The sequence below is a fragment of the Alternaria postmessia genome (assembly GCF_024291825.1).
Source record: "Alternaria postmessia strain BMP 2775 chromosome Unknown scaffold_9, whole genome shotgun sequence".
NCBI lineage: Eukaryota > Fungi > Ascomycota > Dothideomycetes > Pleosporales > Pleosporaceae > Alternaria > Alternaria postmessia.
The window spans coordinates 522,163-548,563 of record NW_026260082.1 but is presented as its reverse complement, the minus strand read 5'-3'; the positions used below and the strand labels follow the sequence as shown (position 1 = coordinate 548,563).

At 52.0% G+C, this 26,401-nt stretch overlaps 10 protein-coding genes across 10 annotated transcripts; 4 read left to right on the top strand and 6 right to left on the bottom strand.

Annotated features, from left to right (window-relative positions):
- Positions 1 to 832: 832 nt before the first annotated feature.
- Positions 833 to 2,381, bottom strand: CLP1 (Cleavage polyadenylation factor subunit clp1; the record flags this gene model as incomplete). The annotated part of the gene is made up of 2 exons (XM_051728726.1): positions 833 to 1,395; positions 1,550 to 2,381. The coding sequence occupies 2 exons, from the start codon at positions 2,379 to 2,381 to the stop codon at positions 833 to 835; spliced, it is 1,395 nt and encodes a 464-aa protein (XP_051591677.1).
- A 547-nt stretch (positions 2,382 to 2,928) lies between these two features.
- J4E82_002424 (uncharacterized protein) lies at positions 2,929 to 4,625 on the top strand (the record flags this gene model as incomplete). Its single annotated transcript, XM_051728725.1, has 2 exons — positions 2,929 to 3,095; positions 3,146 to 4,625. 2 exons carry the CDS (start codon positions 2,929 to 2,931, stop codon positions 4,623 to 4,625), a joined length of 1,647 nt encoding a protein of 548 aa, XP_051591676.1.
- A 455-nt stretch (positions 4,626 to 5,080) lies between these two features.
- J4E82_002423 (uncharacterized protein) lies at positions 5,081 to 8,459 on the bottom strand (the record flags this gene model as incomplete). Its single annotated transcript, XM_051728724.1, has 2 exons — positions 5,081 to 6,024; positions 6,077 to 8,459. 2 exons carry the CDS (start codon positions 8,457 to 8,459, stop codon positions 5,081 to 5,083), a joined length of 3,327 nt encoding a protein of 1,108 aa, XP_051591675.1.
- A 2,030-nt stretch (positions 8,460 to 10,489) lies between these two features.
- J4E82_002422 (uncharacterized protein) lies at positions 10,490 to 13,798 on the top strand (the record flags this gene model as incomplete). The annotated part of the gene is made up of 1 exon (XM_051728723.1): positions 10,490 to 13,798. The coding sequence occupies one exon, from the start codon at positions 10,490 to 10,492 to the stop codon at positions 13,796 to 13,798; it is 3,309 nt and encodes a 1,102-aa protein (XP_051591674.1).
- A 138-nt stretch (positions 13,799 to 13,936) lies between these two features.
- On the bottom strand, positions 13,937 to 15,590 carry J4E82_002421 (uncharacterized protein; the record flags this gene model as incomplete). Its single annotated transcript, XM_051728722.1, has 2 exons — positions 13,937 to 15,017; positions 15,070 to 15,590. The coding sequence occupies 2 exons, from the start codon at positions 15,588 to 15,590 to the stop codon at positions 13,937 to 13,939; spliced, it is 1,602 nt and encodes a 533-aa protein (XP_051591673.1).
- Positions 15,591 to 16,340: 750 nt separating this feature from the next.
- On the top strand, positions 16,341 to 17,154 carry J4E82_002420 (uncharacterized protein; the record flags this gene model as incomplete). The annotated part of the gene is made up of 2 exons (XM_051728721.1): positions 16,341 to 16,657; positions 16,710 to 17,154. The coding sequence occupies 2 exons, from the start codon at positions 16,341 to 16,343 to the stop codon at positions 17,152 to 17,154; spliced, it is 762 nt and encodes a 253-aa protein (XP_051591672.1).
- A 242-nt stretch (positions 17,155 to 17,396) lies between these two features.
- On the bottom strand, positions 17,397 to 18,266 carry J4E82_002419 (uncharacterized protein; the record flags this gene model as incomplete). Its single annotated transcript, XM_051728720.1, has 1 exon — positions 17,397 to 18,266. One exon carries the CDS (start codon positions 18,264 to 18,266, stop codon positions 17,397 to 17,399), a length of 870 nt encoding a protein of 289 aa, XP_051591671.1.
- Positions 18,267 to 18,981: 715 nt separating this feature from the next.
- Positions 18,982 to 20,449, bottom strand: J4E82_002418 (uncharacterized protein; the record flags this gene model as incomplete). The annotated part of the gene is made up of 5 exons (XM_051728719.1): positions 18,982 to 19,220; positions 19,273 to 19,328; positions 19,380 to 19,971; positions 20,036 to 20,148; positions 20,196 to 20,449. 5 exons carry the CDS (start codon positions 20,447 to 20,449, stop codon positions 18,982 to 18,984), a joined length of 1,254 nt encoding a protein of 417 aa, XP_051591670.1.
- A 2,564-nt stretch (positions 20,450 to 23,013) lies between these two features.
- J4E82_002417 (uncharacterized protein) lies at positions 23,014 to 24,570 on the top strand (the record flags this gene model as incomplete). The annotated part of the gene is made up of 6 exons (XM_051728718.1): positions 23,014 to 23,209; positions 23,263 to 23,285; positions 23,368 to 23,596; positions 23,648 to 23,747; positions 23,804 to 24,076; positions 24,132 to 24,570. The coding sequence occupies 6 exons, from the start codon at positions 23,014 to 23,016 to the stop codon at positions 24,568 to 24,570; spliced, it is 1,260 nt and encodes a 419-aa protein (XP_051591669.1).
- A 412-nt stretch (positions 24,571 to 24,982) lies between these two features.
- J4E82_002416 (uncharacterized protein) lies at positions 24,983 to 25,859 on the bottom strand (the record flags this gene model as incomplete). The annotated part of the gene is made up of 2 exons (XM_051728717.1): positions 24,983 to 25,753; positions 25,803 to 25,859. 2 exons carry the CDS (start codon positions 25,857 to 25,859, stop codon positions 24,983 to 24,985), a joined length of 828 nt encoding a protein of 275 aa, XP_051591668.1.
- Positions 25,860 to 26,401: the final 542 nt, after the last annotated feature.

The following is a 26,401-nucleotide window of genomic DNA, read 5'->3' as shown; positions in this document are numbered from 1 at the left end:
ATACTCATGGCGTCTTTGCAAGAGCTACCTACACTTATGAACCCAGTATTCGAACGCTCGCAAAAATACACACACCCATATGATAAGATTATGGGCTCCCATCGTATCGGTTTAGATTTGGTCTGCTGATACGTCTGGTCCAAACTCTGTGAGCCGTATTCATCGCACGTCTATTGGAGGACACTTCTAGGATATTGCCGCGAACTGAACGTGGAAAGCGGTGGTAGATAGACGAAAGGAGATGACAATATGGAGTGGAATGGGGTGGCAGAATTAGGGTTTCCGTGACCAAACAACGATTGAGAGAACCTAAGAGGTAGAAGTAGAAGGACCTGCTGCCAGACGGTGACCAGCTAATTCAGTATAGACGTCAAGTTTCTACCAGTCAATCCGATTAGACGTGTATTTACGCACATAATACGGCGGAGTAGCACGAAGAAGCTCGGTTTCACATATTGTACCAATCTACTTGTTATATGGCATGAAGCTATGCGCATGAGTCCAAGTAACAGATCCAGTAGACAAGCGACAATGTATATATCTAGGGTAGAGTTTTAGTGTTCAGGGTACGTACCTTCAAGGTCGTTACAAAAGTCGGACGCAATGTAAGAGAGGACATCATTCGTAGTACTACAGAGACACATTTAGAAAGGGTAGATAAGCTTGCCTTCTGCACAGATCTCTTCAAAGATTTTCACAACTTGAACCTTATGTTGTAGCCTCCTACCTCCACTACTATTCCGATCCTCTTGAACGCCTTCAGTGCCAATGTATCCTCCTTCAATATCCTCACTGCTTCTTTTTCATACTGTCCAATCCATGTTAGAAACGTCTAGTTAACTAGACCCTCGACAGTTTCTGGCCATTTGCCTAAGATCATGGCGTTCCCTGGTGTCGCTCCTGGTAGTGGGCTGAGGAGCTTGACCTTCTTTTTCGCCTCATCCACGTCCGCGACATAGATATATCCCCTGATACTGCTGTCACGGATGACAGCCTGTGGATCATTGGGACTAGCTGTAGTGATGGCCAGTAGTTGATTTTGCATTGCCTCGGACGGTGTAACCTTTTCGAAGATTTGTCGCTCGACAGTCATGCCGTATTCGTCAACCCCACCGTTCACGTCTCCTTCGATGACGCGGAAGATGTTGAGGTCGGCAGCATCGGCCATTTGGCTACTAGGGGCAAGTGTCTCGTCGCCTTTGCCGAAGAAGTACTCTTTGATTTGGGCGTGGCGGAGTGCTTCCATGTATTCTTCACTTCGATCTACACAACCGCCGGACTTGTCGAGACGGATTACGAAGACGGTCTCGGAAGGATCGCTGCCGGTTCGGGCTGAGAACTTTCGGGAGAGGTCGGAGTAGAGGCGTTCGGAGCCGAGGGTTATGAGGACGTTGACTGGAGTGGTGTTAGTCGCATGATCTTCCTGTGCTGGTACATACAACTGATTGCCTATCTTCTAGGACGTTGGATTCCGGAATCTGTGTACTTGTAGGCATGGGCAATGCTGGAGGGGAGAAGGCAGAAGTAATATTCAAGACATCACACGTACTAGAGAACTCAGAAACAATATGTTCTATGTTGTCGTAGACGCCATTCCTCCCTTGGCTGATGGCGCCTGAGCTATCAATGATGAAGCCAGCCTGCTTGCTGAGCTTGTCTTCCTCCAATCTACTTGTGACAGCAAGTGCCATGCGCGTTACCAACGGCTTGAACACCTTGCCCTCCTCCGGGTCTTTAAGACCGTAGTGATATACCAGCGGCATCTTCACCGGAATAGGGCTGGGCCCCGAGATTGGACTGCTTCCCCAGCCTTCTTCAATGTCTACGATGGACGAGTATACAGCTGCTGAGAAGGAACCGGGCACACTGAGCATACCCTGGCGCGGATCCAGGTTTATGACCATTGGCTGCCTGCTAGTCTTGACAGCATAGGACGTGAGGGTTTTGACGAGTGATGTCTTGCCCGAGTTCTCCGGCCCTACGACAAGCACTCTTGGGCCCATCTCGACACTGCCGCTGGCGATGCTCCTGTCGCGCAAGTTTTCTAGGGCGAAATGTAGGTTTGCACAACTCATCATGGGTGTCTCTTCAGCGATATAGTCCGACTCAACCTCTCCGCCGATGTCGAGCTTGCAGCCGTGCCATGTGAAGATGGCGCCCTTTGTGCCCTGGAAGGTGTATGTGGTGGAGGGTGCCAGCTCGGTACCAAAGAACTCTGCAGTGCCCGACTGCAACTTGACCGTGAGTGTTCGGGAGAAGGATACTTCGAAGCGGTATTCGGTGTTGGCGGCGAGCTCCTGCGTTCGTGTGGCCGTCGAAGTAGGGCCATTTTGCGTCTCGGCAGGCTGCGAGGAAAGGTTGAGGCCTGGCAGAGAGATCATGTTGGATACGGCAATGTAGAGAAAGCTGACGCGGTGTTACTCGAACGCGACAGAAGGTGTGAATCCTGTATTTTAGGCAGACTTGGGTTCCGTCGACTCGCGCGACTTCAACGTGATGGTGTATCGCGTACCTAGAATTATAAAAGTCAGTGAGGCAAGTCAGTTGATAGTTTTCGAGTGGAGAAGTCGCGCCGCAGTCGCAGCGCCATCACATCGAGGAAGCGTGCTGGAGCTGGAGCTCGGGCCCTGCGGACTTAACACGAGCTTATTGGCGGAGGTGCTGGGGGATGCTTTCCCCATGCATGCCACGCTATCAGTCCCAGAGTCGCCAATCTAAACTGCAATTGAACCTCGACGTCCTTTCATCTATCTTTCCACGACACGGAGCTCGAGTCGTGCCAAGTCATGTGCAACATTCCCGGCTGAGAGCCTTTCCATTTGCGCCACATCTACATTAGTCTTCCGCGATTCCCGACAACGATTACACATCTGGGCTTTGTCGGATTCGCAAGAGCTCGGCGTGACACTCAGACTCTTTCGATAGACCATGAAGTCTCCACTAGCATCCTTGTCCTTGGGGGCTCTGTTTACCTTGCCATCGGCCTTCGCTGGACTGAATAATGTTGGAGAGCAAGAGCCTCTAAGACCCCCCATCGACCCGCTCAAGTACAAGGCAGCATGTCCCGACTACAAGAACTATGCGATGCGACCACAGTACGTGAACCCCATATATAAGAGACGACACACGCTAATTCATGCGACAGCCCACCGTATAGCGCAGGTCCCATGGAACTACCCTTCCAACGGCCATCCAAGTACTGCCGAACCTTCGAATCGCCTCTCGTCGAGAAGGTCATCGATGACATGAATGAAAAGATAGTCGACAAGGACCTTGCTCGTCTGTTCGAAAATGCCTTCCCCAACACATTGGACACAACGGTACGCTGGCACGTTGACGGGACTGTTAAGCACAAGTCCTCGAGACGAAGCTGGGACCCAGCAGCGTGGAAGGGTGCGCAAAGCTTCATTGTCACAGGAGATATCAACGCCGAGTGGTTGCGCGACTCTACAAACCAACTAGCGCAGTATCAGCTGCTGGCCAAGAAAGACAAGGACATACACCAGCTCATTTTGGGAGCCATCAATACACAGGCAGAGTACGTCATTGGCTCACCCTACTGCAATGCCTTCCAGCCCCCTCCGCCGAGTGGGCTGAAACCGACCTTCCAAGGCGATGGCGACAACGTACATCCAAACTACGAACAGTCGTTCGTCTTCGAATGCAAGTACGAACTCGATTCGCTTGCGCATTTCCTCTCCTTGTCCAATCAATTCCACAACCACACCGACTCCACAGAATTCATCAACGGCCGCTGGCTGCTCGCTCTTGACACTTTGCTCAACGTGCTCCAGCAGCAGTCGAAGCCTACCTTCAACGAGGAGACAGGCGCATACCAAGGCAACGAATATACATGGCAGCGCCAAACCAACATCGGTACCGAAACACTCAGCTTAAGCGGTCTCGGCAACCCACTCAATGGCGGTACAGGGCTCGTCCGCTCTGCTTTTCGTCCCAGCGACGATGCCACAATCCTTGGCTTCTTCATTCCCGCCAATGCCATGATCGCCGTGGAACTACTGCGCACAGCTGCCATTCTCAAGAAAGCAGGAAAGAAACACATTGCAGCAGAAGTGCAGACTTGGGGCGAGAGAATCCAGAAAGGTGTATGGGAACACGGCGTCGTGACGCACAAGAAGTATGGCGAGGTTTTTGCCTTTGAAGTCGACGGCTACGGGTCTTCCATCTTGATGGACGATGCCAACCTGCCCTCTCTACTCGCTCTACCTCTCCTCGGCTTCACGGATGCAGACAATAAAATCTACAAAAACACCCGTAAGATGATACTCGAAAAGAACGGCAACCCATATTACCTCACCGGTTCCGACTTTGCGGGTATTGGCGGCCCTCACGTTGGTGTACGAAATGCTTGGCCTATGGCTGTCCTTGTGCAAGCCATGACCTCAGACGATGACGAAGAGATCATGACATGCCTTGCTGCGGTCAAGAATGTGAGTAGCTTGGGTCTGGTGCATGAGAGTGTAAATGTGCAGTCTGGGAAGTCGTATACACGCAGTTGGTTTGCATGGGCGAATTCGGTCTTTGCGCAGACCGTGTTGGATTTGGCGCAAAGGAAGCCACATTTGCTCTTTGGTAAAGGGGTGGAGGCGTACACTGTTGGTTAAAGTGGTTTCAAAGGATGATATCAGTCGCTGTCTCATCAACCTGCTTCTCATCATCGAAGTGTTGTAAAAGGGCAGCCTGCGAGATGTTCGGCGGGCGATGTAAAACGATTTCATTAGAGCCGCTTATATCACAAGAATTCCTTGTCATCTAGTATTCCCCTCCTATCTACGTCAAACATCCAGCCAAATGCATCCAATCCGTGCCAAAACGCTCCAGACCTAATGGGTATCCAAAGAAACCAAAATAAAATAAAGCAGAGAAAGTAAACAAGCGATTAAACAATGTACAAAACAACTGAGTAATTAGTATGGGGTATTTCAGGTCGTGCCATGGCCAAAACAAAATGAAGAACACAACCGCTTGCTTTCAAAAAGATCCAGACCGTCGCACATTATCCAATAACAATTGTCATCTGGGTCAAGAGGCTCCAGCGCTTATCGTGTTGCGTTTGGGCTCAGCCGGTGAAGCTCATTTGGCTTCTCAACTTCTCAGTAGTTCTCCTCCTCGAAACAGAGCGCTGTTCGCCTGTTCCCTGAGCAAGGTTCGTCCAGTCTTCCCAATCAGAAGCCATCTCTGTGAGCACGTTGCCCATGACCTGTGCACTGGCCATGAGTCCATGTTGCTCGCCCTCTAGAATCCGCACTTCGCACTTGCGCATCAGCTTGCCAAGCCATCGGACGTTGTCGACTGGTACACGCGAGTCTTTGGATCCGTGGTGGATGACAACAGGTCTATTGATGTCTTCGTATCGGAATCCAATGGTTTGCTTAGTCTCAAGACAGACGATCAGGTCAGTTGCAGGGTTTGCGTTTGCCGTTGCGCGGTCCCAGATGGCGAAAGTAAGCCGTTCGTCAAAAGCGCGTTGGCGTTCGACCTCGGCCATACTGAGCATTTCCTGCATGCGTTGTGATTCTTCGTTACTGGCGTCTGGGCTCGACAAGGTCAGTGTGCTTGCATTCGGCAAGACTTGATCCATCATCATCATCGAATGTCGGTGAGTATCCTTCAGAGATGGGCGGGTTGCTGATTGCTGTGGCGGCACTGGCGACGGGGCCATGCTCTTCCGTCTAGTCTTGGGTGACGTTTTGGGTCCGGTACGCTGAAGGCTGGCGCTTGTTGCGCTGAGGAAGGTGGAGTTTGCAACCTTGAGTAAGGACGGGGGCAAAGCGCGGAGGAATCGTTGCGATCGCGGAAGTTGCTGGGTAGGTGGTGAGTCCTGGCTGATGCCAATGGGTGCCATTTGCGATGGCGGTATCCAAGGCGCAAGGAGGTGTACGCGACCGCGGATATGCTGTGGCATTCGTAAAGATGTTGCTAATGCGTAGACGGCGCCGGCAGAGTGCGCGAGCATGGAAAACTTGTTAATTTTCAAAGATTGGCATATCACGAGTACATCATCTAATACATGTTAGCCGAGAATCTCTATTGCAATGATGGGCACTTCTCATACCAGGCCAGCTGAGAGGCGTCCCGGTCGGGTCGGATTGACTGCCTCCAATACCAGGGCGATCTGGCGTAATCAAACGCAGCTTCAAAGTCGCAGCGAGCTGATCGTAAAATGCCATCACATATCTAGTCAATCCCATGCCTACACAGACAAAGACAGCGAAGCCGTTGGGGTCACCGACTTCTGAGAATGAAATGAGTCTCCCAGTTTGTGGATGCCGGATCTTCTGTGAGAGACGTGATGATTCTAGGTATTGGTGCACGTCCAGGTCGATGGAATCTAGACTTGCAGGTCGCTCCTCGATGATCGGGTGTGGTGGACTTTGTACTGCGGCCGCTCTGGACTTTTGCTCATTCCGATCGACTCTGTCATTGTGCTCTTTCTCTGCCTTTGCTGGCAGATCGGGGTGCGACCACCTCTTGCTGCTACTTGTGCGCTTACGTTGTAGTTGCATACTGTGAGACTCTGGCGGAGGAGAAATAACATGCATTGAACGGTGTCGAGTAATAGGCTCTTCACTGGCCGCTCGAGAGGGTGGTGCCAGTCTGTTGGGTGAATCCTCGGTTACACTGGAGGAGTGTCTGTGTTTTGAGGACTGGCCCATGATGATCGAACTAGTCGCCGCTCGACGCCCGAGCGCAGATCTCCCGCCGACGCACAGTAGTGAGTTTGCTCGTTGGGGAACAGAAGATTCGCTACTTGACTTGGTTGCCTTTGAGATGATGCTTGCTGCACCGGGCGATCTTGACAACCGTGGGTCTAGTATGGTCGGCGTCGGCGCAGACTCGTCCAGACTTTGGAGCGCAAGCGTATAATCGATCGGAAGTGGGGTAAGTTCATCACCGTCATTCAGTGTCAGACTGCGGTGCCGCGAGTGGCGCAGATTGCGTGGTTGTAGTGGTACCGAGAGGTTAGACTTATCACCTTCTGCTTTTTCAGCCGGCTTATCCATCGGCCTTTCCGTTAGCTTCTCGGCCGCTAGGGCGGTTTCCTGCGATATCCCAAGCACTCTATGCGCCTTTGTCGAGTTCTGCACCCTCCTTTCGTCCTCTGACACGCTTGAAACAGACGAGATGGGCGACGACTCGGGACTAGGAATGGATGAAACGCGAGGCACGCTGGGTGGTGTCGCCCCTGCGTGTGCATCAACAGGCATCTTTCCGGCTAATTTATCTCTTCGCAGTTTCTGGTCTCTGAGTTCTCGGATTCTTTGAGCGACCTCATTCTCCTCCTGTTCCAGTTCTTCCAAGATCTTCTTCTTCCTCTGTGCTTCGGGGTCCATCTTTTCCTCCTCTTCTGGGACCATGTCGGTCTTGCGAGACTTTGGACGGCTCTTGTCCCCCGGTCGGCGCTTCTTGCTCTTGCGCGCGGGGCTGCCTGTGTGCTTCAAGGATGACCCGCGCTCGGGGATTAGTCCGCTGTCTGAGGGGCTTTCGAGATGATGGGCATCGACTAGGTTCAGGCGCAGTCGGCGTGGACTGTTGTTCCTGCTGGGATGCCGCTGGGCGAATCTCGACGACTCAGCCACTGTCTCGAGTGAGCGTTGTTCGTCCTTGGCAGAGGAGGGCTCTTCGCTGATGGTGTCTTCGTAAGGGAAGAGTTGGTGGGCGATCTTCTTGGAAGGGGAGCCAGTGGGGATATCGTCGAGGTTGTGTACAGTCACGCGCTTGCGTTCGGTCTCCTTTTGTCGTAGTCGCTCGCGTGAGCTCATGTACATCAAGCTCTTGTGCCCCTTTGCGCTTCTCTTGCTCTCTACCGACGACCTCGCACTGCCGACTGACGGGCGCGGCACACCTGCCTCAACGCTGATGTTGCCGAAACTGCTCCCTGACCGGTTGGAATGGGTAGACTGCAGAGAGCACGAGCTGCCGCCGCTTCGTCCGATGTAGCTGCTGAGCGAATGCGCTTTGCTTGGTTTCTTGGGCGCGGTAAGGGGGGAGAGGCCGGATGGCGGCTTCGAGGTTCGGATGACAGGCGGCTCGCATGCGTCGTCGGGGTAGACGTCGTTCTGGTCTCTTATTGAGTTGTGGTAGTTGCCATGGTCCACCGAAACTCCATCGTGTCCTGCGATCGAGTTCTTCTCCGAGTGGGTGCGTACGCTGGGCGCAGCGGATGCAGACAGGCCGTTGTCGTAGCCGACGAGGAGGTTCTCGAAATGGTTATGCGCTGGGATGGATATGGCGGACAGCTGGTCGATCAGGGACGAGATAACCTGGGGCGATGCGGCCGTGGTGCGTATATAATTAGGCGTGCGCTTGCTTGGTCGGGCATCCGTTGTTTTGACAGACGATGGGAGAGAATCGCGCCGTCGCGACTTCGCCGGGGCTCCAGTGGCTGCTGCACCGTTGTCGGTGGGGGAAGAGCGAACGGGTTGCTGGGAATCCATTTCCGCCGCGTGCTGCACGAGAGCAGGCCGTATTCCAGATTGGTATGCCGTCTATGTCACTGTGTCTGGAATGCTGCAGAGTTGATGATCAGTGCATGATTGGCATGCAGAGTCCCCGGGCCCGGTAACCATGCGCGTCCAACTTCAGCCGGTGCCTGTCAGTAGCAAAACGAGACTTGAAAACTGCAAAGACGTCGAGAGCGTCCAGATATCCAGAAAGATACCAGAAAGACAAAAAACTCGCCGAAGAGATGGGACGCCTGTGTTTAATTGCACATCGGGCAGCGGGCGCCCGAGGCGAATTGAACCTCCTCAGGGATACGCGATGCCGTGGTTTGCAGCGGCAGGGGCCACGAGCTAGTCTCAGTTGAGCCCCCCGTGAACTTTAACCCCTCGCATATCCTCTTTTTTATACCAACAAGAAACGCCTCTTCTGGACATCCCGCGTTTCCTCGCCTTCTGTTCATTTGCCAGCGTCAAACCTTCCGCCTATCGTCTACTTCTGCGGCTGCGTTGCGCGACTGTCTGCTTGAACATGTACGCCCGTTCAGCTGCAGGTCCTCATGCACAGGCTTGTCTTGACTCATGTTTGCTCATGCATATCCCCAAAAGAACCGATCAGCATTTGCTTTGGCCATGTTTAGGCGCATCTTAATTATACATGTTCATGTTGTTTCTTCTCTTCCACCTCCATGCTTATGCTGTTTACTACGCGACTATCGCCCCTCCCGTAAGCTGGGACTTTCGGAGAATAACGCACACACCACATAATCTATCTAAGACCCGGGAGCAGCCGAATATCTACTAGGTTACCCTTCGTCATCAGCGGATATTGAGACCGAACATCCTTGCTCCTCATACGTTGGAGACAACTTGAGGGTTGCTGTGCCGCGATAAACAATGCTCACACTGACTCGTGCACGCGTCACGTCGCGTCACGTAGCATCACATGAAGAGGCGACGCGAAGACTGCACTTGCAGTAATAACAAAGTATCATCGAATGAACTTTCTGGTACTCATCATAGTCGAATACAGCCTAGAGTCTCATCCGGTTATCATCGGTCTCCTAAGACCACACTGAGACGCTCGTCTAAGCAAACAAGCGAGTCCCGTGTTCTATACAGCCCGTCGCAGCGGCTTTGGACGAGTGCTCACTGGCCCAGGCTCACTAGGTGCCGCGTCGAATTCCCAATGCTACGTCTACAATGCAACCTTCTTCTCTTCAGCCGACCTTCTCCTCTGCAGAACAACCACGCATATGATGCTGACAACTATAGCGGATACTGATAGCATAGCTCCTATGATGGTGAAGACGTACGATTTGTCGCTCACCATGACTTCGAAGGCGAGGCTATTAGTAAACTTGGGTTCAAGAGGGATGACCAATATACTGCAAGAGCAATACATTTTTTTCTTGCTTTTAGTTAAGTAGTTGACTAATGGTATTTGAATTTAAATATTGTGTACTGGAGCGTTAAGTAGTATCCGCCATGCTACAAGACAGCGTGAAGCGTTCGATGGTCTGTTTGATGCTTCAGGACTACGACAAGAGCTACACAGTCTGCCTGTAAGTCCGACATCATAGGTTGCTAGGGAAAGACCCATTCTGGTTCGTGCCTAAAGCCATTCAATTTATATATCTATAATAAAAAAACGTCCCTCCGCTCATGTTTCTGGAAGTTGTGGTTCGCAGTCACTAGTGAGCTGCTAGTTGTACTGACGTACGCCAAGCACTGACATGGCCAAGTGGGGCTCGGACCAGGAAGCTACGGCGCCTGTGCCCATTCGGCTCACAACACGGCCCTTTCTAGAGAACTAAGTGTCCTTCTTCTTGTAGCTCTCCTTGTACCTTCGCATCTTGAAACAGTGTGCAAAAGGAAGCACTAGGTCTGGGCCAGTAGTTGTCTTGTGTCATCCGCACGCGCCAATACCGACCTTGGGAGCTTCCGACAACCACGTTGTGACCGCGTGACAAGTTCTATCTTCTCGCATTCGTTCATGAACCCCATCTCAACCACTAACGCCCATCATGGAAAGATCCAAGTCAAGGTTGAGTTCTCCAGAGCGAGCCAGTTCTGTGGCGTCAAGGGCTACGGCATCCCGTGCCAGCAGTCAGGAAAAGCTAGACGATATTGAAAAAGCATCAACTGCTGTCGGAAGCCCGCAAACCTCTCCACTTGAACACGATAGCATATTCAAGCCCGAAGCGGATCTTGGGAAACTCCCTGGTCATGGAAAGCCGCGCAGAGAGTCAGAATCTACCAAGTTTGGTGGTGAAGAAGAGAATCCAAATGTCAACGTATCGTTTCACAGACCATCTACTCCGTCTACTGTTCACAAACTCAAGGGCTCCACGTACCAAAATGTCGGCGAGAGCGGAATTAAGAGAATGCACAAATTCTCACTCTACGAAACCAGTACTCGCTTCTACCTCATTGGTGCCGATATCACGGACAGGCAGTTTCGCGTGCTGAAGATTGACCGGACTGCTGCACCTGGGCACTTGAACATCTTCGAAGATGACATTGTGTACAACCGGCGAGAGATGCACCAGCTTTTGGATACTATAGCTGATGGTAACAAAGCCACGGGAGGTATGAGGTTGAAGTGCAGCACTTGGGGTCTGTTGGGCTTCATCCGATTCACTGAGGCATATTACATGCTTCTGATATCGAAAAGATCACAGGTGGCCATGTTGGGCGGCCATTACATTTACCAAGTCGATGGCACAGACATGGTTCCACTGACGACTGGATCAACGTCAAGGTACCAGAAAGACCGCAATCCGGAAGAGGCGAGATTCTTGTCTATTCTCAACAACATGGACCTGAACCGATCCTTTTACTTTAGCTATTCCTACAACGTGACGAGAAGCTTGCAACAGAACATCATCCATCAACGGACTGCGCTTAGTGAAGGTATCTCCAACCCCGAGCGCGATTTCCAAGACATGTTTGTCTGGAACCATCATCTTCTGAACCCTGCGCGGGATGCATTGAAGAATGTGTACGACTGGTGCCACCCTGTGATACACGGATACGTGGACCAGTCTTCTCTGGATATATTCGGGCGACGAGTGTACCTTACCATTATTGCTCGGCGATCCAGATATTTCGCTGGTGCTCGCTTTCTCAAGCGCGGAACGAACGACCTCGGATATGTCGCCAATGATGTTGAGACAGAACAGATTGTGTCTGAGCAGACTACCACGTCTTTTCATGCCCCTGGACCACGATTGTATGCAAATCCATCCTACACATCCTACGTGCAGCATCGTGGTAGCATACCGTTATATTGGACCCAAGACAATACTGGCGTAACGCCAAAGCCCGACATCGACCTAAGCCTTGTAGACCCCTTCTACAGTGCGGCAGGACTACACTTTGACAACTTGTTCGATCGATATGGTGCTCCAGTATACGTTCTCAACCTCATCAAGGCGCGCGAGAGAACCCCGAGAGAATCGAAGTTGCTCTATGAATACAAACACGCCATCGACTACCTCAATCAATCCTTGCCGAATGACAAAAAGATAATATACGAAGCGTTCGACATGTCAAGGGCGGCCAAGACGAGAGGTCAAGACGTCATTGGCACTTTGGAAAATCTGGCTGAGAAGGTGTTGCGTAAGACTGGATTTTTTCGCAACGGCGATAACGAGTTCGATACGCCTCAAGTTCAAAACGGAGTAGCGCGAACCAATTGTATCGACTGCCTGGATAGAACCAATGCTGCTCAATTCGTCATTGGGAAGCGAGCACTAGGTCGACAGCTGCAAGCGCTGGGTGTCATATCTGGCAACACAGTAGAGTACGACTCCGACTGCGTTGAGCTCTTCACGCAGATGTTTCACGGGCACGGTGACACCATTGCGATCCAGTATGGTGGCTCACATCTGGTCAACACGATGGCTACGTATCGGAAAATCAATCAATGGCAGAGTAGTTCACGCGATATGGTTGAGAGCTTCAAGCGCTACTACCACAACTCATTCCTCGACTCCCAGCGTCAAGAGGCCTACAACTTGTTCTTGGGTAACTATACCTACCGTCAAGGCCAACCAATGTTATGGGACTTGTCGACAGACTATTACCTCCATCATCAAGATCCGAAAGCATTCCTTGAGCGCACACGACGCGATTATGTTCAATGGTACACACTCTCGCATCTTCAACAGCGCAGATTACCACCCTCAGTCATGCCAGCCCAGCCAACCGAGGAAACTGCGTTTGACTTCATCAGCTTCCGTGATGACTACTGGCTCGAATACTACAGACCACTAGCTATCTCTTCGTATCTCAAAATCTTTGCCTTCCGTCTAGCTAAGCCACGACCAGGTCGCGATAGCCGCGATGGAACATTTCCAACTCGCAAGGAAAACATGTCCCCGTTCGTCCCTCGCACCAAGCAACAAGACCACGACGCACAAGGAAGAGACGGAAAGAAAGGCCCTCGAAAAGGCGTCACTATACTTGATCCGTCCAGCGAGACAGAGGCAAAACCAAATCGTATCCCAGGTATTCGCGGTAGAGATTTGCATCTTAGCGTTGATTCATCTGTCCGACATTCGATTCTCCGAGATTCGCACTTTGAGACACATCCACCAGCTCCACCACCATCAGCATATCAGTCTCTGACTAATTCAACGTCAACTTCGACTGGCCTCTCATCTACAGTCAAGCCCGGCTTTAAACCAGCTGATAAAGCCCTAGTCCATCAGTGGACATTAACGCAATTCTACGAAAACAGCATGAATCCATCTGTATCCCACGGCGAAGAAGAAGAATATGCCCGCTATATTGAGCATCCACTCAATCTGCCCCTCGTAGTCAGCAGCGAAATGCCCAGCGCTGACGACCCCAGCGCCATGGAATTCTACGATTACCTTTCCATGACCGAAGGCAGCATCCCAGCACCAAAAGACTTTGACGAAGATGGCGTTCAGATCACGCTCTCTGATCTACCTCGCCTAGACACGGATCTCTCGTCTCACCACTCCTTCGCCCGCCCCATGACCTCACAGTCAGTAAGCACGCCCTTCTCCCACGCGCCCTCCTACTCGTACCCGCAAACGTACAATCTACACCCACACGTCTACTCTGATGTCCAGCAGCCGCCCCCACAGCCACAGTCTACCGGAAGCAAGTTTCAGACCCCAGAAGAGGACATTGAGGAGTTTGAAGAATTCTTGCGCGTCAAGGAGAACCCGCTGGATGTAGAGGAAGAGGATACGGCGAAGAAGAGGTATAAGGCGTATAGGCAGTGGTTGAGGGGCAAGAGTTTCTTCAAGCAGAGTAAGGTTGATCCTGAGTGGCAGGCACAGCTACCAGTAAGGTAGATAGGAGGAGATGGGATTTAGGGTATCATGTGCTTTGTTTCTGGCTACTTGAAATGTGTTTAATGTCGATGTGGCACTGTCACTGGCTGTACGACTCGTGGTCTTTGATAGTGCCTTGAGGGAACTCTTCGCCTAATCTTATACTATCTCATCTGTCATGCCTGCGAGTACTCCGGCGCCGACAATACCTCCGTCTTTGGCCTCCTTGAGCGTGATTTGCTTGTTTTTGTTCGACGAAGAACCCTCCTCGACCAGGATATCTATCCATTGCTGACATGTCTGTAGCCACTTGGGGTATTGTGATATCGTTCCTCCGGCGTATGCTATTACCAGCTCTTCTATCTCGCGTTTCCCCTTTGCATGAGCACCGTTACTTGAGGCCTGTTGCTTGTCTAGTGCGACGTCACCCACACAGTTCAACAGTCCAACGCAAGCAGCCGCGATGAGAGCTGAAGAGCGCTGCTGGACAGCTTCGGCAATGTCCCGTATCAACTCCACCTTGTCGACAGTCCAGAAGAAATCGTCCGAATCTTCAGGATCTGGGTACCTGCTCTCGAGCTCTTCCTGTACGATGCGACCCCCCTTTCGCGCGACGACTTCCGACAGGAAGCGGGTTGGTAGGGCGTTCTTAAGCATCAGTGATGATGGTACGTGCACACTTTCTTCTTTTGACACAACATCGACAAACACTAATCGTACAATCTCGCCAAGATACCGCCCAGAGGTCATGTACTCGAATGGTTGGAAGCCCGGTGCATCGCTGTTGGCGTCGAGTGTCATGTCCCAGGACGTCTTGATGTTCAAGTCGACCAAGGGCTTGTCCGTGCCACGAATCGTCCACTCTGTGTTGATGACGACGGTTTCGACGGCATCAGGGTTTGAGAGTGCACTTCTCTTATCAGGATGAAGACTCTCTGGCTTCATTGGTACGGTTGCGTTGGTACCAGTACCGACGATGAGGCCCATGGCAACGCGGCTGTTGGGTGCTGCTTTGGCTGCATAGGCAAGGGATGCGAATGTTGCTACTGTGTCGTTTGTGATGGCCGCTACCCGTATCCTTGGTAATTGTGACTTGGAATGGTTGAGCTGGCTTACTGCATCATTGGTGTGGCAGTATCGCGCATATCCAGCGAGAAGCATCTTGCCCAGGTTCAGATCCGAAGTTATGGCGAATCCTTTGCCCATTGGTAGCAGAGTCGCTTCTGAAAGACGATCTTGTCTGCACTATGCTTTAGTAAGGTGTTACAATCTACGGGTGGATTTAGACTTACGCCATCGGGAAGCTGAAGGTGATGCCAAGCAGAATCTCATCGCCCAGAGGAGATGTAATATCTTTCATGGTCTCTTGCTCTTCAAGAGCACTCTTGACAACCTCGGCGATACAGTCACCAATCCAGGCAAACAAGTCTTCAGCTTGGTCCATCTTCAGGTGATCTCCAATGGGCCAGTCTCTGTCGTGGCTCCTCTTGATGCGAGCAAACACGTTTTCGCCAACCGTGCTACTCCGTGTCCGCTCATCCTCTGCGGCGCCATCTGGCTCTCCGATTAGCTCAACAAATCCGACTCTTAGATTCGTGCCACCAACATCGATGCTCAAGAATTTACCCTTCTCTTTCCCCGTGGGTAGTGCCGTGACGGGAGTGACTAGAAAGTGCTCGGTGGAAGACTTGGCCAGATGACTGTAAGTTGCCGAAAATTGCTGGGCTAGAGGAAGCAAAGTGCTCGTATTGATAAAGCCGGTCAATGCTTGAATCGCAGCCGATGCAGCGTCTTGTTGATCATCCGACGCCATGTTTCGGGTTGGTGCCGGGCTTCAGGAACGGATCTAGGGGAAGTGATGCAGGGCTGCCGCATGTGTTATCGAATCTGGAAGTGGAAGGCGGCCAGATGGAAAGGGGGGGATCAGCCTCGCGGATTGCAGAACAATTCAATGTCTGAGCAGGATAAGAAGAATGTCAACAAGGCAAAAAGTCATCTCATCATGAGCAAAGAAGCGAAAAGGAAAAGAGAGGCGTGGGATTGGCAGGCTTTACGCGCGCAGCAGATGAATGGTTCGTGAGGTAGGATTCGTGTAGCCCCTCCGAAGCTCGGTGTTACATGCGTGTAGAACGCCACACGGCTACAGCACGACGGGCACGACGGCCAATTGTTCCGCCGTGCTGTCCTCCTCGGCTCTTTTCACGTGTTTGGGAAGTGCACGCGTTGCGAGGAGTGTGAATAGGGCATCACGTCATACGGGAATGTGGCTTCTCGACGTGTGCAACGCTCACTAAATACAGAGTTTAGATTGTTTTGCTTTTGCTGGTACCTAGATCTGCCGCTCAAAGCCCTAGTCAGCCACGCTATCAGCAATAAGCCCGAACGCCTATCAGACCATCTTTCCCCATTTGACCATGTCCATCACATCACACAAGCCCATCGCATCTAGCAGACCAGCCCAACACTTCTAGCTCAGCACCGCAGCGTCCAGACCACCCGCCCATTACGCCTATACGAAGCCATAGATAAAAACCTCGCGTCGGCCCCGACACCGTCCCACGCAATGGAAGAGAAGGCGCCCCTCCTCCCGGACACGCACGAGCACATTAAGGCGCCGCCACCCGACGAGACAATGCCATCCCGCAAGACAAGGAGGACGCGACTCCAGATGGCGGCGTTTGTGTTGCTCTTCAGTCTGTTCTGGCTGGCACGCACCTTCACATGTACAGACATGCACGACGAGGCCGACACCAAGGTACCGGTCGATGTACACATCATGTCAAAGTGTCCGGATGCGCGCGACTGCCTGAAGAAGCTCGTCTTGCCCGCCATGGCCAACGTGTCGGACAAGGTAGACTTCCGCTTGAGCATGATAGGAAGGTACGTTGCATCGTCCCCGCGCAAGCAGCCGACGTAGCTGACACACATGCAGCCTGACAGCAGACGACGGCGTTGAATGCAAACACGGCCAAACAGAATGTCTAGGCGACATTGTCATGCTGTGCGCCGCATCCGAGTACCCCGATCCTAAACTCTACCTTGGCTTCACCAACTGCCTTACAAACGATTATTCCGAGATACCCGCCCGCTCCCTCATCGAAGACTGCGCACTGGAGCATGGCCTGGACTTTGGCGTGCTGAACGATTGCATGAGCAAGGAGAACGGCGCATATGGCATGGGTCTCTTGCGAGATAGCGTGCAGCATAGTAGCGATGTAGGCGTGACCACCAGCTGTACCGTGAGATTGGACGACAAAGTGCGCTGTGTTACCGATGGAGGCAGGTTCAAGGACTGCGAGGGTGGAGAAAAGCCAGAGGATCTGATTCGCGACATTGAAAGACTGTACGATGAGGCGCAGGGTTGGACATATTCATGAGCGGCGATTGAAATATTCTTTCCGGGCACATAGGATCGGCGTTTGTAGATTGATATACCCAACACACCTCGCTTTCACTCGACGACACGCACCTATACACTCAGCAAAACTCGCGTCTCCTTGAAACTTGCTATGTCTTGATTTCAAAACGCCTCCCATGCGCGGAGGACCTAAACCAGTGCAAACAATAACTCCAATGCTAAACATGCACAAAATACCTCCCACTTATTTGTAGCCCCCTCTCATTGGAACTCGCCAAACTCGCCATCGTCGAAGCCCAAATCCTCCGCCGTCTGTTTGGGCGGTTGAAAGCTGGCAGCATCAAAGTTCTGCCGACTTCTCCTCCTTTCCTCCTTGACACTCTTCGCACTTGGTGGCGGTGGCAGGAATCCGGGACCCCCACCCCCACTTCCCGGTGGCGGCTTTATACTGAACAGCGCATCTTGTTCGCTCTTGCGATCACCTTCCTCACTCTTCTCGCCTCCCTCATGTGATCTTGACCTGCGTCCCTTCAAGCCTCCCAGATTTATCGATATCGTTTCGCCGGCCTTGAGACTGAAATCGCGTTTTGGTTCTTCGGCGACGGGCGTTTGTGCGGATTTGGAGGAGCGGGATGATGATGTCGCAGCGGGGTTTTGTTCAAAGCCAAGTACGCGACGGGCGTCTTGCAGCGCAATGCTAAAATCAAAGGCTTCGCTGCGTTCCTCGAAGCCCATACCCAGGATCGCCTTCCTGCCCTCGCCCACGACGGTGATGGCGAAGAAGCGGCTACTGTCCAATGCTTGCTCTACCGTCCTCTCACTTGTGTATGGCGCTGCGGCGAACAGGTCCCCCGTTTTTGGGTCTTCCAATAGGAGTGTTGTTGTGACCTTCTCCTCTGCATCGTCGTTGCTTTGTTGCTCCTCATTCGACGGTATTGACGTCTCGACGACGCGTAGTCGAGCCGTGAAGATTTGGAGCTTGTTGTTGTCGGCTGTCCAGGTCGAGGCCTGGTAGCCTTTTGTAGACGTCGCAGGTGGGATCTGGTAAATGTGGACTTTGGGCGCGAGGTAGAGGATGCGTTGGATGGCGGTCGAAGGGAGCGGTTTGCCAGTCAGAGGGTCGACGTTCATGATGGAGGGATTATTGTGCTCTGCGCAAGTTTTCTACTGTTTGGCAATGCTCTCTGCTATGTTGGGGATGTCTTGCGATGGTTGTTGCAACATTCGTCGTCCCCTGGATCCAGAAAGTCGGGGGAGCTAGAATCTTAGCGGGGTAAGGGTTCACTCGAATCGCGAATCCTCCAATGCTGACTCTAAGATGCCAATAATGTTCGAGGGGCGCTCCGATTCAGGGTGGCTGTGATCTCAAACAGCGTTTGAAACCGGCGTGGTCGGAGGGATTGGAGGACATGACTGCCCTCGATTCTTCTTCAGCGGTGATGCGTTGGCACTGCAGGGTCTCCGCGCTTTTGGATGGAGAGACCCCGCCCATTCATATTCGTTGCGGGACATATGCAGCCCAGGTATGGTGACCGCTTAGCGCTGCGGAACATGCGTTAGATCGTGCTAGTTTCCACTTTCTACTCTGATATCGACATTCGCTATGCTTGGGTTTTTCTGATTCATCATGCTCAGGCGATCCAGGCAAGGCTTGCAGTCATCACGCGCTCACTCAGAAAAATGGCCATGGATGTTCTGGGTTGCTAGTCTACTTCCATCGCACAGGGTACGCGTGCTTGGTCTATTTTTGAGCTCAACAGCAAATCGACTACAGTCCACCAATCCGGATGAATATGTACAGGTCAAGTATATACAAGAAGGTCGAAGTAAAGTCGAGGGTCCGTCTCTAGATGTACGTGTAGCAGAAAGGTCCTCCCATAGTGCTCATCGCATCACCAACAGTGATGTTGCCAGGGTAGGCATGTCCGAGAGTCATGGTGTCGGTGAGCTTGGTGGCAGGGGCGGTAGGGTCACCCAGGGCAATCGTTCCGTAGATGGCATTGGTCCTGTTGGCAGGGTTCAAGTTCTGCCACGACCACCACACGCGGTCGATTTGGGCGTGGTGGAAGTAGAAGTATGGGTCACCTGTTTCGTTGTTAGCCGAACGTCTTTGTGAAGCTGACGTAAGAGAACATACCAGGCGAAGTGAAGAAGTCAGAACCAGGGTCAGCACCAACAGTGAAGTGACCAGCCCTAGTAGAATATTAGCATGTCTTGAATACGTCTTCCTTGAATACAACTTACGTATGCACACCCATGAATTCGGTGAAAGCTGGGTCACCACCTTGCATGTCGTACCAGAAGGTCTTCATGTCAGGGCTGTTGAGCAGCTTCACAACCATCTCATCGTTGGTCCACTGCCTGGAAGTCCAGGCAGAGATGTCACGCTTCAGACAGCGAGGGTTGTACCCAAGTCCCATGTTGGGGTCTGTAAAGTCGACGATCGGGTTGGGAGGCGTGCAGAGAGAGTCGGTGAAGACAGGACCAAGGTTGACAGACCAATCCTTGAATGGGCCAGACGTTACACAACCTCCACCAGTTCCCTTGGGGATCTTGATCAGAGGAGCATCATTGGTGGGGATACCGTAGAAGGTCTGGTTGCTGCATCCAGCGTCACCGTTACCGCCCATAGAGGTGGCAGAGCCATCCAAAGTAGGGCTCTTCATCGGGTTGTCAGCCCATCGGGGCCAGTTGTAGTATGGCTGATAGCCCTTGTAACCGCACTCGTTACGGAGGGTTTGCTCGTAAGCGTAGGTGAAGTAACGATGCCATGGGAGGAAGTTGCCAGTGTTGTGGATGGCAAATGTTTGCTTGATATGTGTTGCCACAAAGTCGTCTACAGATGTGGAGATGCGAAGTCAGAGTATGTCTCACATGCATTTCGTAAAGTCATAACTTACCGTATCTGTTCTTGCAGCCCGGGCACTCAGACTTGGGTGTCTTAGGAGGCAGCTTGGAGATGCACTGGACGGCTTTGACATAGTCGTTCTTCTCCGGTGTAGTAAAGGTTGCCCTAAGTCTATTAGCGTACAATCCACATCTCGGTTGCTGGCGCCTTACCATTCCTTGCGAACAATTAGGTTCAGGGGATTGCACTTCTTGAACTGGTCAGGCTTCTGGGTAGCCTGATAGATCTGCTGGTTGATGGCAGCAACACCAGCGTACAAATCAGCCTGCAGGATCTTGCCCCCGAGGACGTTGGGAGACACATTCTGCCTCTTGTCGAATGAGATGGCGGGAGAAGCCTCTTCGAAGGAAGGGATGGCGCTGGCTAGTGCTGCAGGAGCGAGCCAAAGGAATGCAGCAGTACGCATGATGGCGTTTCGAACCGGTTAAAGATGGGTGATCGAAGGTCTAGAGAGGCTTGTGAAGGATGAAGACGAGCAAAAGACTGAAACGGTCGAGGACGTTGAATAAGGTTCCGGATGAAAGGCCAACACAAGCTAGCGATTACTGTATTAATATTAGGAGATGAAAGAGGCGTGAGCAAAACGTGGCGATGCCCTGTCCAAAGTTTTGAGGCTGCATGTGCCTTCAAATACTCGCAGGAAGCAATCCAACACTCGCCTCCATCTAGTCTAATATCGGCATAGAATACCTGTGCTGTACAACATCGTACTGTTTTCAGACCCATTAGCTCGGTTTGTTGTTTCCGGGCAGGTAATGATAGGCATTGAGTCAGTCGGTGTGGCCCTTGAGCTTATGGCATACTGATGTTTTATTCGCCAATAACCTTGAGGCGTTCGAAGGGGTTCGAAAAGCTCCTTGGTGCATGCTCTACCACCGAATAGGCGGCTGGCGGCTGGCGAATGCCGAGGTCGCCTTGTGGGATTTGACAAGGCGTTTTCAAAACTCCGCTACACGTGGGTTCGCATGAGTCTCGCCCCTATAGGTGAGTGGAAGGAAGGATTTGGGGCGGATTTAACGCCTGTAAACGAGTGTAAGACGCGTTAGCGGGCGGACACCATTGGATGCCTGGCTATCGGAGCTCTCGGCTGCGAATTCACCAAAAGTGGGCAGGGTAGTGGGTAGAATGGGATTGTCAGGGACTGGTATAAGTGGCTGCAAGAAGTGGATGCTAAGCCGTGTGGGCTACTACACTTTTTTTGAAATGGCTTCACCGAGGAAGACATACCGGCGCCTGAACACGTCCCAGCACAAGTGCTAGCTGGTCGTGATCGATGTGCTCGGGTTCTACCCTGAAGCAGATTTACATATCGATCTGACCAGGCTGTTCGGTCAGGGGAGTGAATGGACAAATCGAAGCATAATCCTGGTGAAAGCTTCGGCTTGACCAGGCGCCACTTTAGTTTACCCGGCCGCGTCGCATGATGTCCGGGTGCGGGATTGAGGGGAAGGGCGTCAGGCTTCTGGAAATACATCGGTACCTGCTATATTCTGCTTGTAGTCCGATGAACATGATGGATCGACCAATTGGTACCTGGTACCAGGTGCTTTGACAGGCATTCATGCTTAGGCAATATGCATTAAGGAGGCTAATAAAAGTTTTGATCGGAGACCCTGTCCACGGAGAGAAGCTCTGGAGTCCTGGACTACGAACGGGAGGGGGGAATAAGGTAGGCGGCCCGCCTGGTCACGCTATCTCGGGACAACTGCCAAAGACCGGATAATTGAAGTCCCCGCGGGAGCGGCTTGGTCGCGCCTGAACGATTAGCGCGAACAACTAGCGCCTGCCAATACTCGACCACCGTCCCGTTTACTCATCTAACATGCGACCACCTACTTCGTCTGCGGCAGGTCCGCATTTCGCCTAACAAATTACCTACCTAATCCTCCGACTGTCACTGCACTGGTAGCTTTCCGATGGCTTTTACTTTGATACGCGACACGGGAGCAACACGCATATCTCACGAGAACATTTGCGCAGCGCTGTGCGACGCAGCTGAGCAGTACTGTTCTCGTGACTAACAGATGGAGGACAGTCGTGATGGTGATTGGCACAGAACCAGAATCCCCACTATGGAAGGAAGAGGTCTGAGACTGGCCCATGACCAGGGTATGTTCGTTTAGACAACGCGCAGCTTGTCTCCATCTCCGTGCACAAGACTACACTCGTCTCGACTATGAGCCATTGACGGGAACGCATGACAGCTCTACGTAAAGGGAAAGTCGCTACGGTAATCCAATAATCCTTCAGTAAAACAGCACTTTGCGTCCAGAAAGCGTTGCTTCCATGTGTAAGCACCTACTCCTACTCAGACTGCGAATCGCGCAGAGTAACTTCTACGGGAAGTTGTTGTTGGAACTCCGTCTCCCAAGAGCGGAATTGATCGTCTGCAGTCTGTATGTTCCTTGTTTATGATCGTGGTTTTAGCCCTGGATCACTGAGTGGACGGTCCGGACCGTTCGGAATCCGCAGTGTCGATGGAGGAGGTTGTATCGTCGATACGTTCTGTTGCTGCGCAGTCGTGTCTTGCATGCATTCCCTCTTGCGCATGAAGAAAGCAATGAAAGTATCTGTCTTGATGCTCAAGACGTAGCAGTTGAGCGGCACGTCAGAAGATGAAGGATTAGACTTTGCGACTGCAGAGCCACTGATGACCTCGAGAACGGCTCGGCACTGAAACCGCCACTCCGGTTATTCCTAAGCTGCACGACCCTGCCGAGCCGTCGTGTCTACATTAAAGTTGCGTACCATGCATATACGGAAGTGCAATTATTGGTCAAAGCCAGTATTACTCGAGACATGTGTTCGCTTGCTCGCAGTTCAGGATCTTTACAATCTGCATGTGCCTAAGTGCTACTTTGGAAACAGCCTGCAGAAAGTGTTCCTGAACAATGCTCTAATAGCCTGGACACCTACGTCCAAGCAACAAGATCTACTCATCGCTTTCTCGTCGATTGCGCAACCGTTGACATGGAGTACCATGCCATTGTTTCGAGACAGGAAGGGGGGCCGCCGATGATGCCAGCTCGGTCACCAGAATACATGGCTGAGAACCAGGCTGGACGCCTGCTGGCAGTGGAAGGTTCCTTGTTCGCGTTGTCGACAGCCGCTATACTGATGCGATTCTACGTCCGGATCTTCATGCTGAAGACCTTTGGTTGGGATGGTACGTATGATCCACCGATCCGAAGTTGTGGCAGACATGACTGACTGTAACAGACGCTATGATGGCGATTGCTTTGGTAGGTTTCCATACTCTTACTACGCATGCGTTCTGGTGCGAAGTCACTGAGGAAGGGTCGGTTGCTGATTATAACCTTGCAGGCTCTTAGTTCCACCACCTTGGGACTATTCTTAAAGGTCATCGGTCTGGGTCTCGGAAAACACGCCGAAGCCTTCCCACTGGAGAACATATTCCCATTTTTCAAAGTCATGTACTTCTACTCGATATTCATCATCGCTGCCTACAGCTTCATCAAGCTCTCCATCGGATTCTTCTTGTTGCGACTTGCGGACCGAACCAAATGGCGGCCATTCCTTATCGGCATGCTGGGTAAGTTAACATGCCTGAACTTCGAAGGTCAAGCAACTGACAAACAAATAGTCTTTATTGGTGTTTTTACCATTGGTTCGACCTTTGCTATCATTTTCCAATGTATTCCGGTGCAAGCAGGGTGGGACTACACCCTACGCCCACCGACCGGGTACGCATTCCATCTACGCCCTATATCGTCCACGATATATACTAACACGATTGCAGAACTGCAAAATGCTACGACGCTAATATCTTTAAGAACGTTGGTGTCTTCAACTCGTCCATCAACATCGCCACCGATCTGCTTTTCGCTCTGATTCCCATACCAATGGTGTGGCGGTTGCAGGTTACAATCCAAACGCGCATTGGGTTGGCAGTCATCCTGAGTCTGGGACTTTTCGCCTCTGCAATAGCCATCTACAAAACACCGATGCAGTACAACTTCTTCAAAATTACGGATTGGTCCGGTGACGGAGCATGGTATTATATCTGGCAGCAGTACGTGCTCATACTTTCCAATTCAACTGTAAGCTTCGACTAATACTTCAAATAGAGTCGAAATGCACGTGGGCATCATCGCCGCCTGTCTACCTACCATGAAACCCCTTTTCGCGAACTTCTTCGGCCAAATGCGTTCCCTCGCTACAAAAGGCCGCACCACTGGGTCCAACGGCCTCAACAGCACGCCTTTCCGTTCCAATGGATACATGAAGCAAGATGACATGCGCCCCGGTAACTCATTCGCTATGAAAAACATGAGTGAAAATTCCTCGTCGACCGGCCGGGACCCGTATACTGAGGACGCTGTGCTGGGTAAGGATACATATCATGCCGAGGCGGGACGGGGAAGGGGAATGAGCAGACCGAGGAGTCAAGCTGGGGAGAGCGATGAAAGTATCTTGGATCATGAGGTTGGCAGGGGTAACAGGAGGAGTGTGCTCCCCAGGGGTATGACGATCGTAAGGACAACCGAGGTAAACATCTCGAGGTAGCCTGAATTACGATGCTGGCAAGTTGTACATATTCGATCGGTCCAGTTGTTGCTGTATTGCATTGCGAGAGATACCCTTGGCAACAGCCCTTCTTCATTGCGCGATGTTTGTAGGAGTACATAGTAACGGTCGTCTCATATGTGGCGCATTCTCTTGAGTATAAAAATTTCATCAAATTCTAGTCTATCGTATAAATCGTATCTATAGCCTTTCTATGCCGTCGAACGTTTCAGTCTATGGTGATGCCTTGGGATAATTCTCTCCCCCACATAGTCTGTCTACGCCGCAGCCACTGCCGTGCGCACATCATCAAAAGGATTTGGTATCTACTGCGCCGCAACATAGGCGGTCCCAACTCCCAGGACCAGGAACCAGGAATGGTCTTCCCGAGACCAAATTTCGGCAATCCCATTTATTTCTTGGTCTGAACTTCAATTCCAGCAGCGCCACTCTTGTACGCCTCGTAGCCTTCCTTGGCAGCAGCCTGGACAGTGGTCTTGCCCTCTACAATGCTCTTGCACTTGGTCAGGATATTGGACCAGTCCTCGAAGACTGTGAATGGCACGTCCTCGCGCGCGCAGTAGCTGATCAGGTCGTGACCCTTCTTGGCGAAGAGCAAGTCTGTTTCGCGTGCTGCAGAGAGATCTGATACACCGTCGCCGGCGTAGAACATTGTTGGTCGGAGGTCCCCGGGCAGACTGGAGTACTTTCGCAGCTCGATGGACTTGTCGTGACCAAAACCAGACTCGGGGTGCTTGAAGAGGATTGTCCATCCACCCTCTTCGTTGATGTTCTTTCCTTCCCTGGGGCCGACGTGGTTGCCCAAGACCTGCATCTTGCTTGCATCTGGGCCGACCAACTTCTCCAACAAGGCCTTGATTACGGGCTCCATTCCCGAACTCAGTACCACAACTGGGATGTTGTTCTCCAGCGACCACTCGAAGAAGGCCTTGAATCCGGGGTCCAACTTGATGTTGTCGACGAGGTATTGGATGCATTGGTCGTAGGGCTTTGTGACACTGTCCATCATATCTTGGAAGGAGTCGCGGAAAGTGATTTCGTTGTTGAGGCAGGCGATGTTTCCGGCGCGGCGCTTGTCGCGGCCGTAGCCAATGTTGTCGGTCATGAAGTCATTGGAGTCTTGGAGGGTGATTGTGCCGTCAAAGTCGGTGAAGAAGATGAACTAGGCGTTGTCAGTATAAGAGGTAGCCAAGACGATTGAGAAGTTGTACCTTTGGGTTGCTCTTCATGGCAGGCAGTTCTGCCAAATCAATCTGTGTGGAACCCATGGTGTATGTGACGGAAACGAGCGACTGTGTTGCTGGTTCTACGTCTTGACTGTGGAAGTAGAAGTAAAGGGCGCTCGGCGATATCAACAACTTCTCAAAGATTAGATGGAGGGGCACTAGGGAAGCCCTGAATCGGAATGCCGGCAGACGTGCAAGTAAGGGACGCTGGCTAAAGGGCCAGTCATCGTCATGCCGCAACCCCACGCGCCTTGGCACGTCGCCTGCGCTCGATGCGACGCCGCCCGCTTCGGGGGTCCGCATTTTGGCCCTTTTTCGTCATTCGTCATACAGCTCAGGCGCTCTTCATGTGAGGGTAGAGACAAGAATGAGGCCACTGCTTCAGCATGCTTCACGTTCGGTTGTCGCCAATACGGTAGCGCCTTCGTCACCATCTCTGAGCAATGTTGCTCGCAGCGCATCGTCCGTCTTGTCGAGGTGTCGCCATCGCACAGCTCCTGGTGCGTTGAGGTGGCATGCAAAGACGCCGTTGAGCGCCAACCCATCTGCACAATGGTCGCAACGTACTTTCACAAGCTCAACAA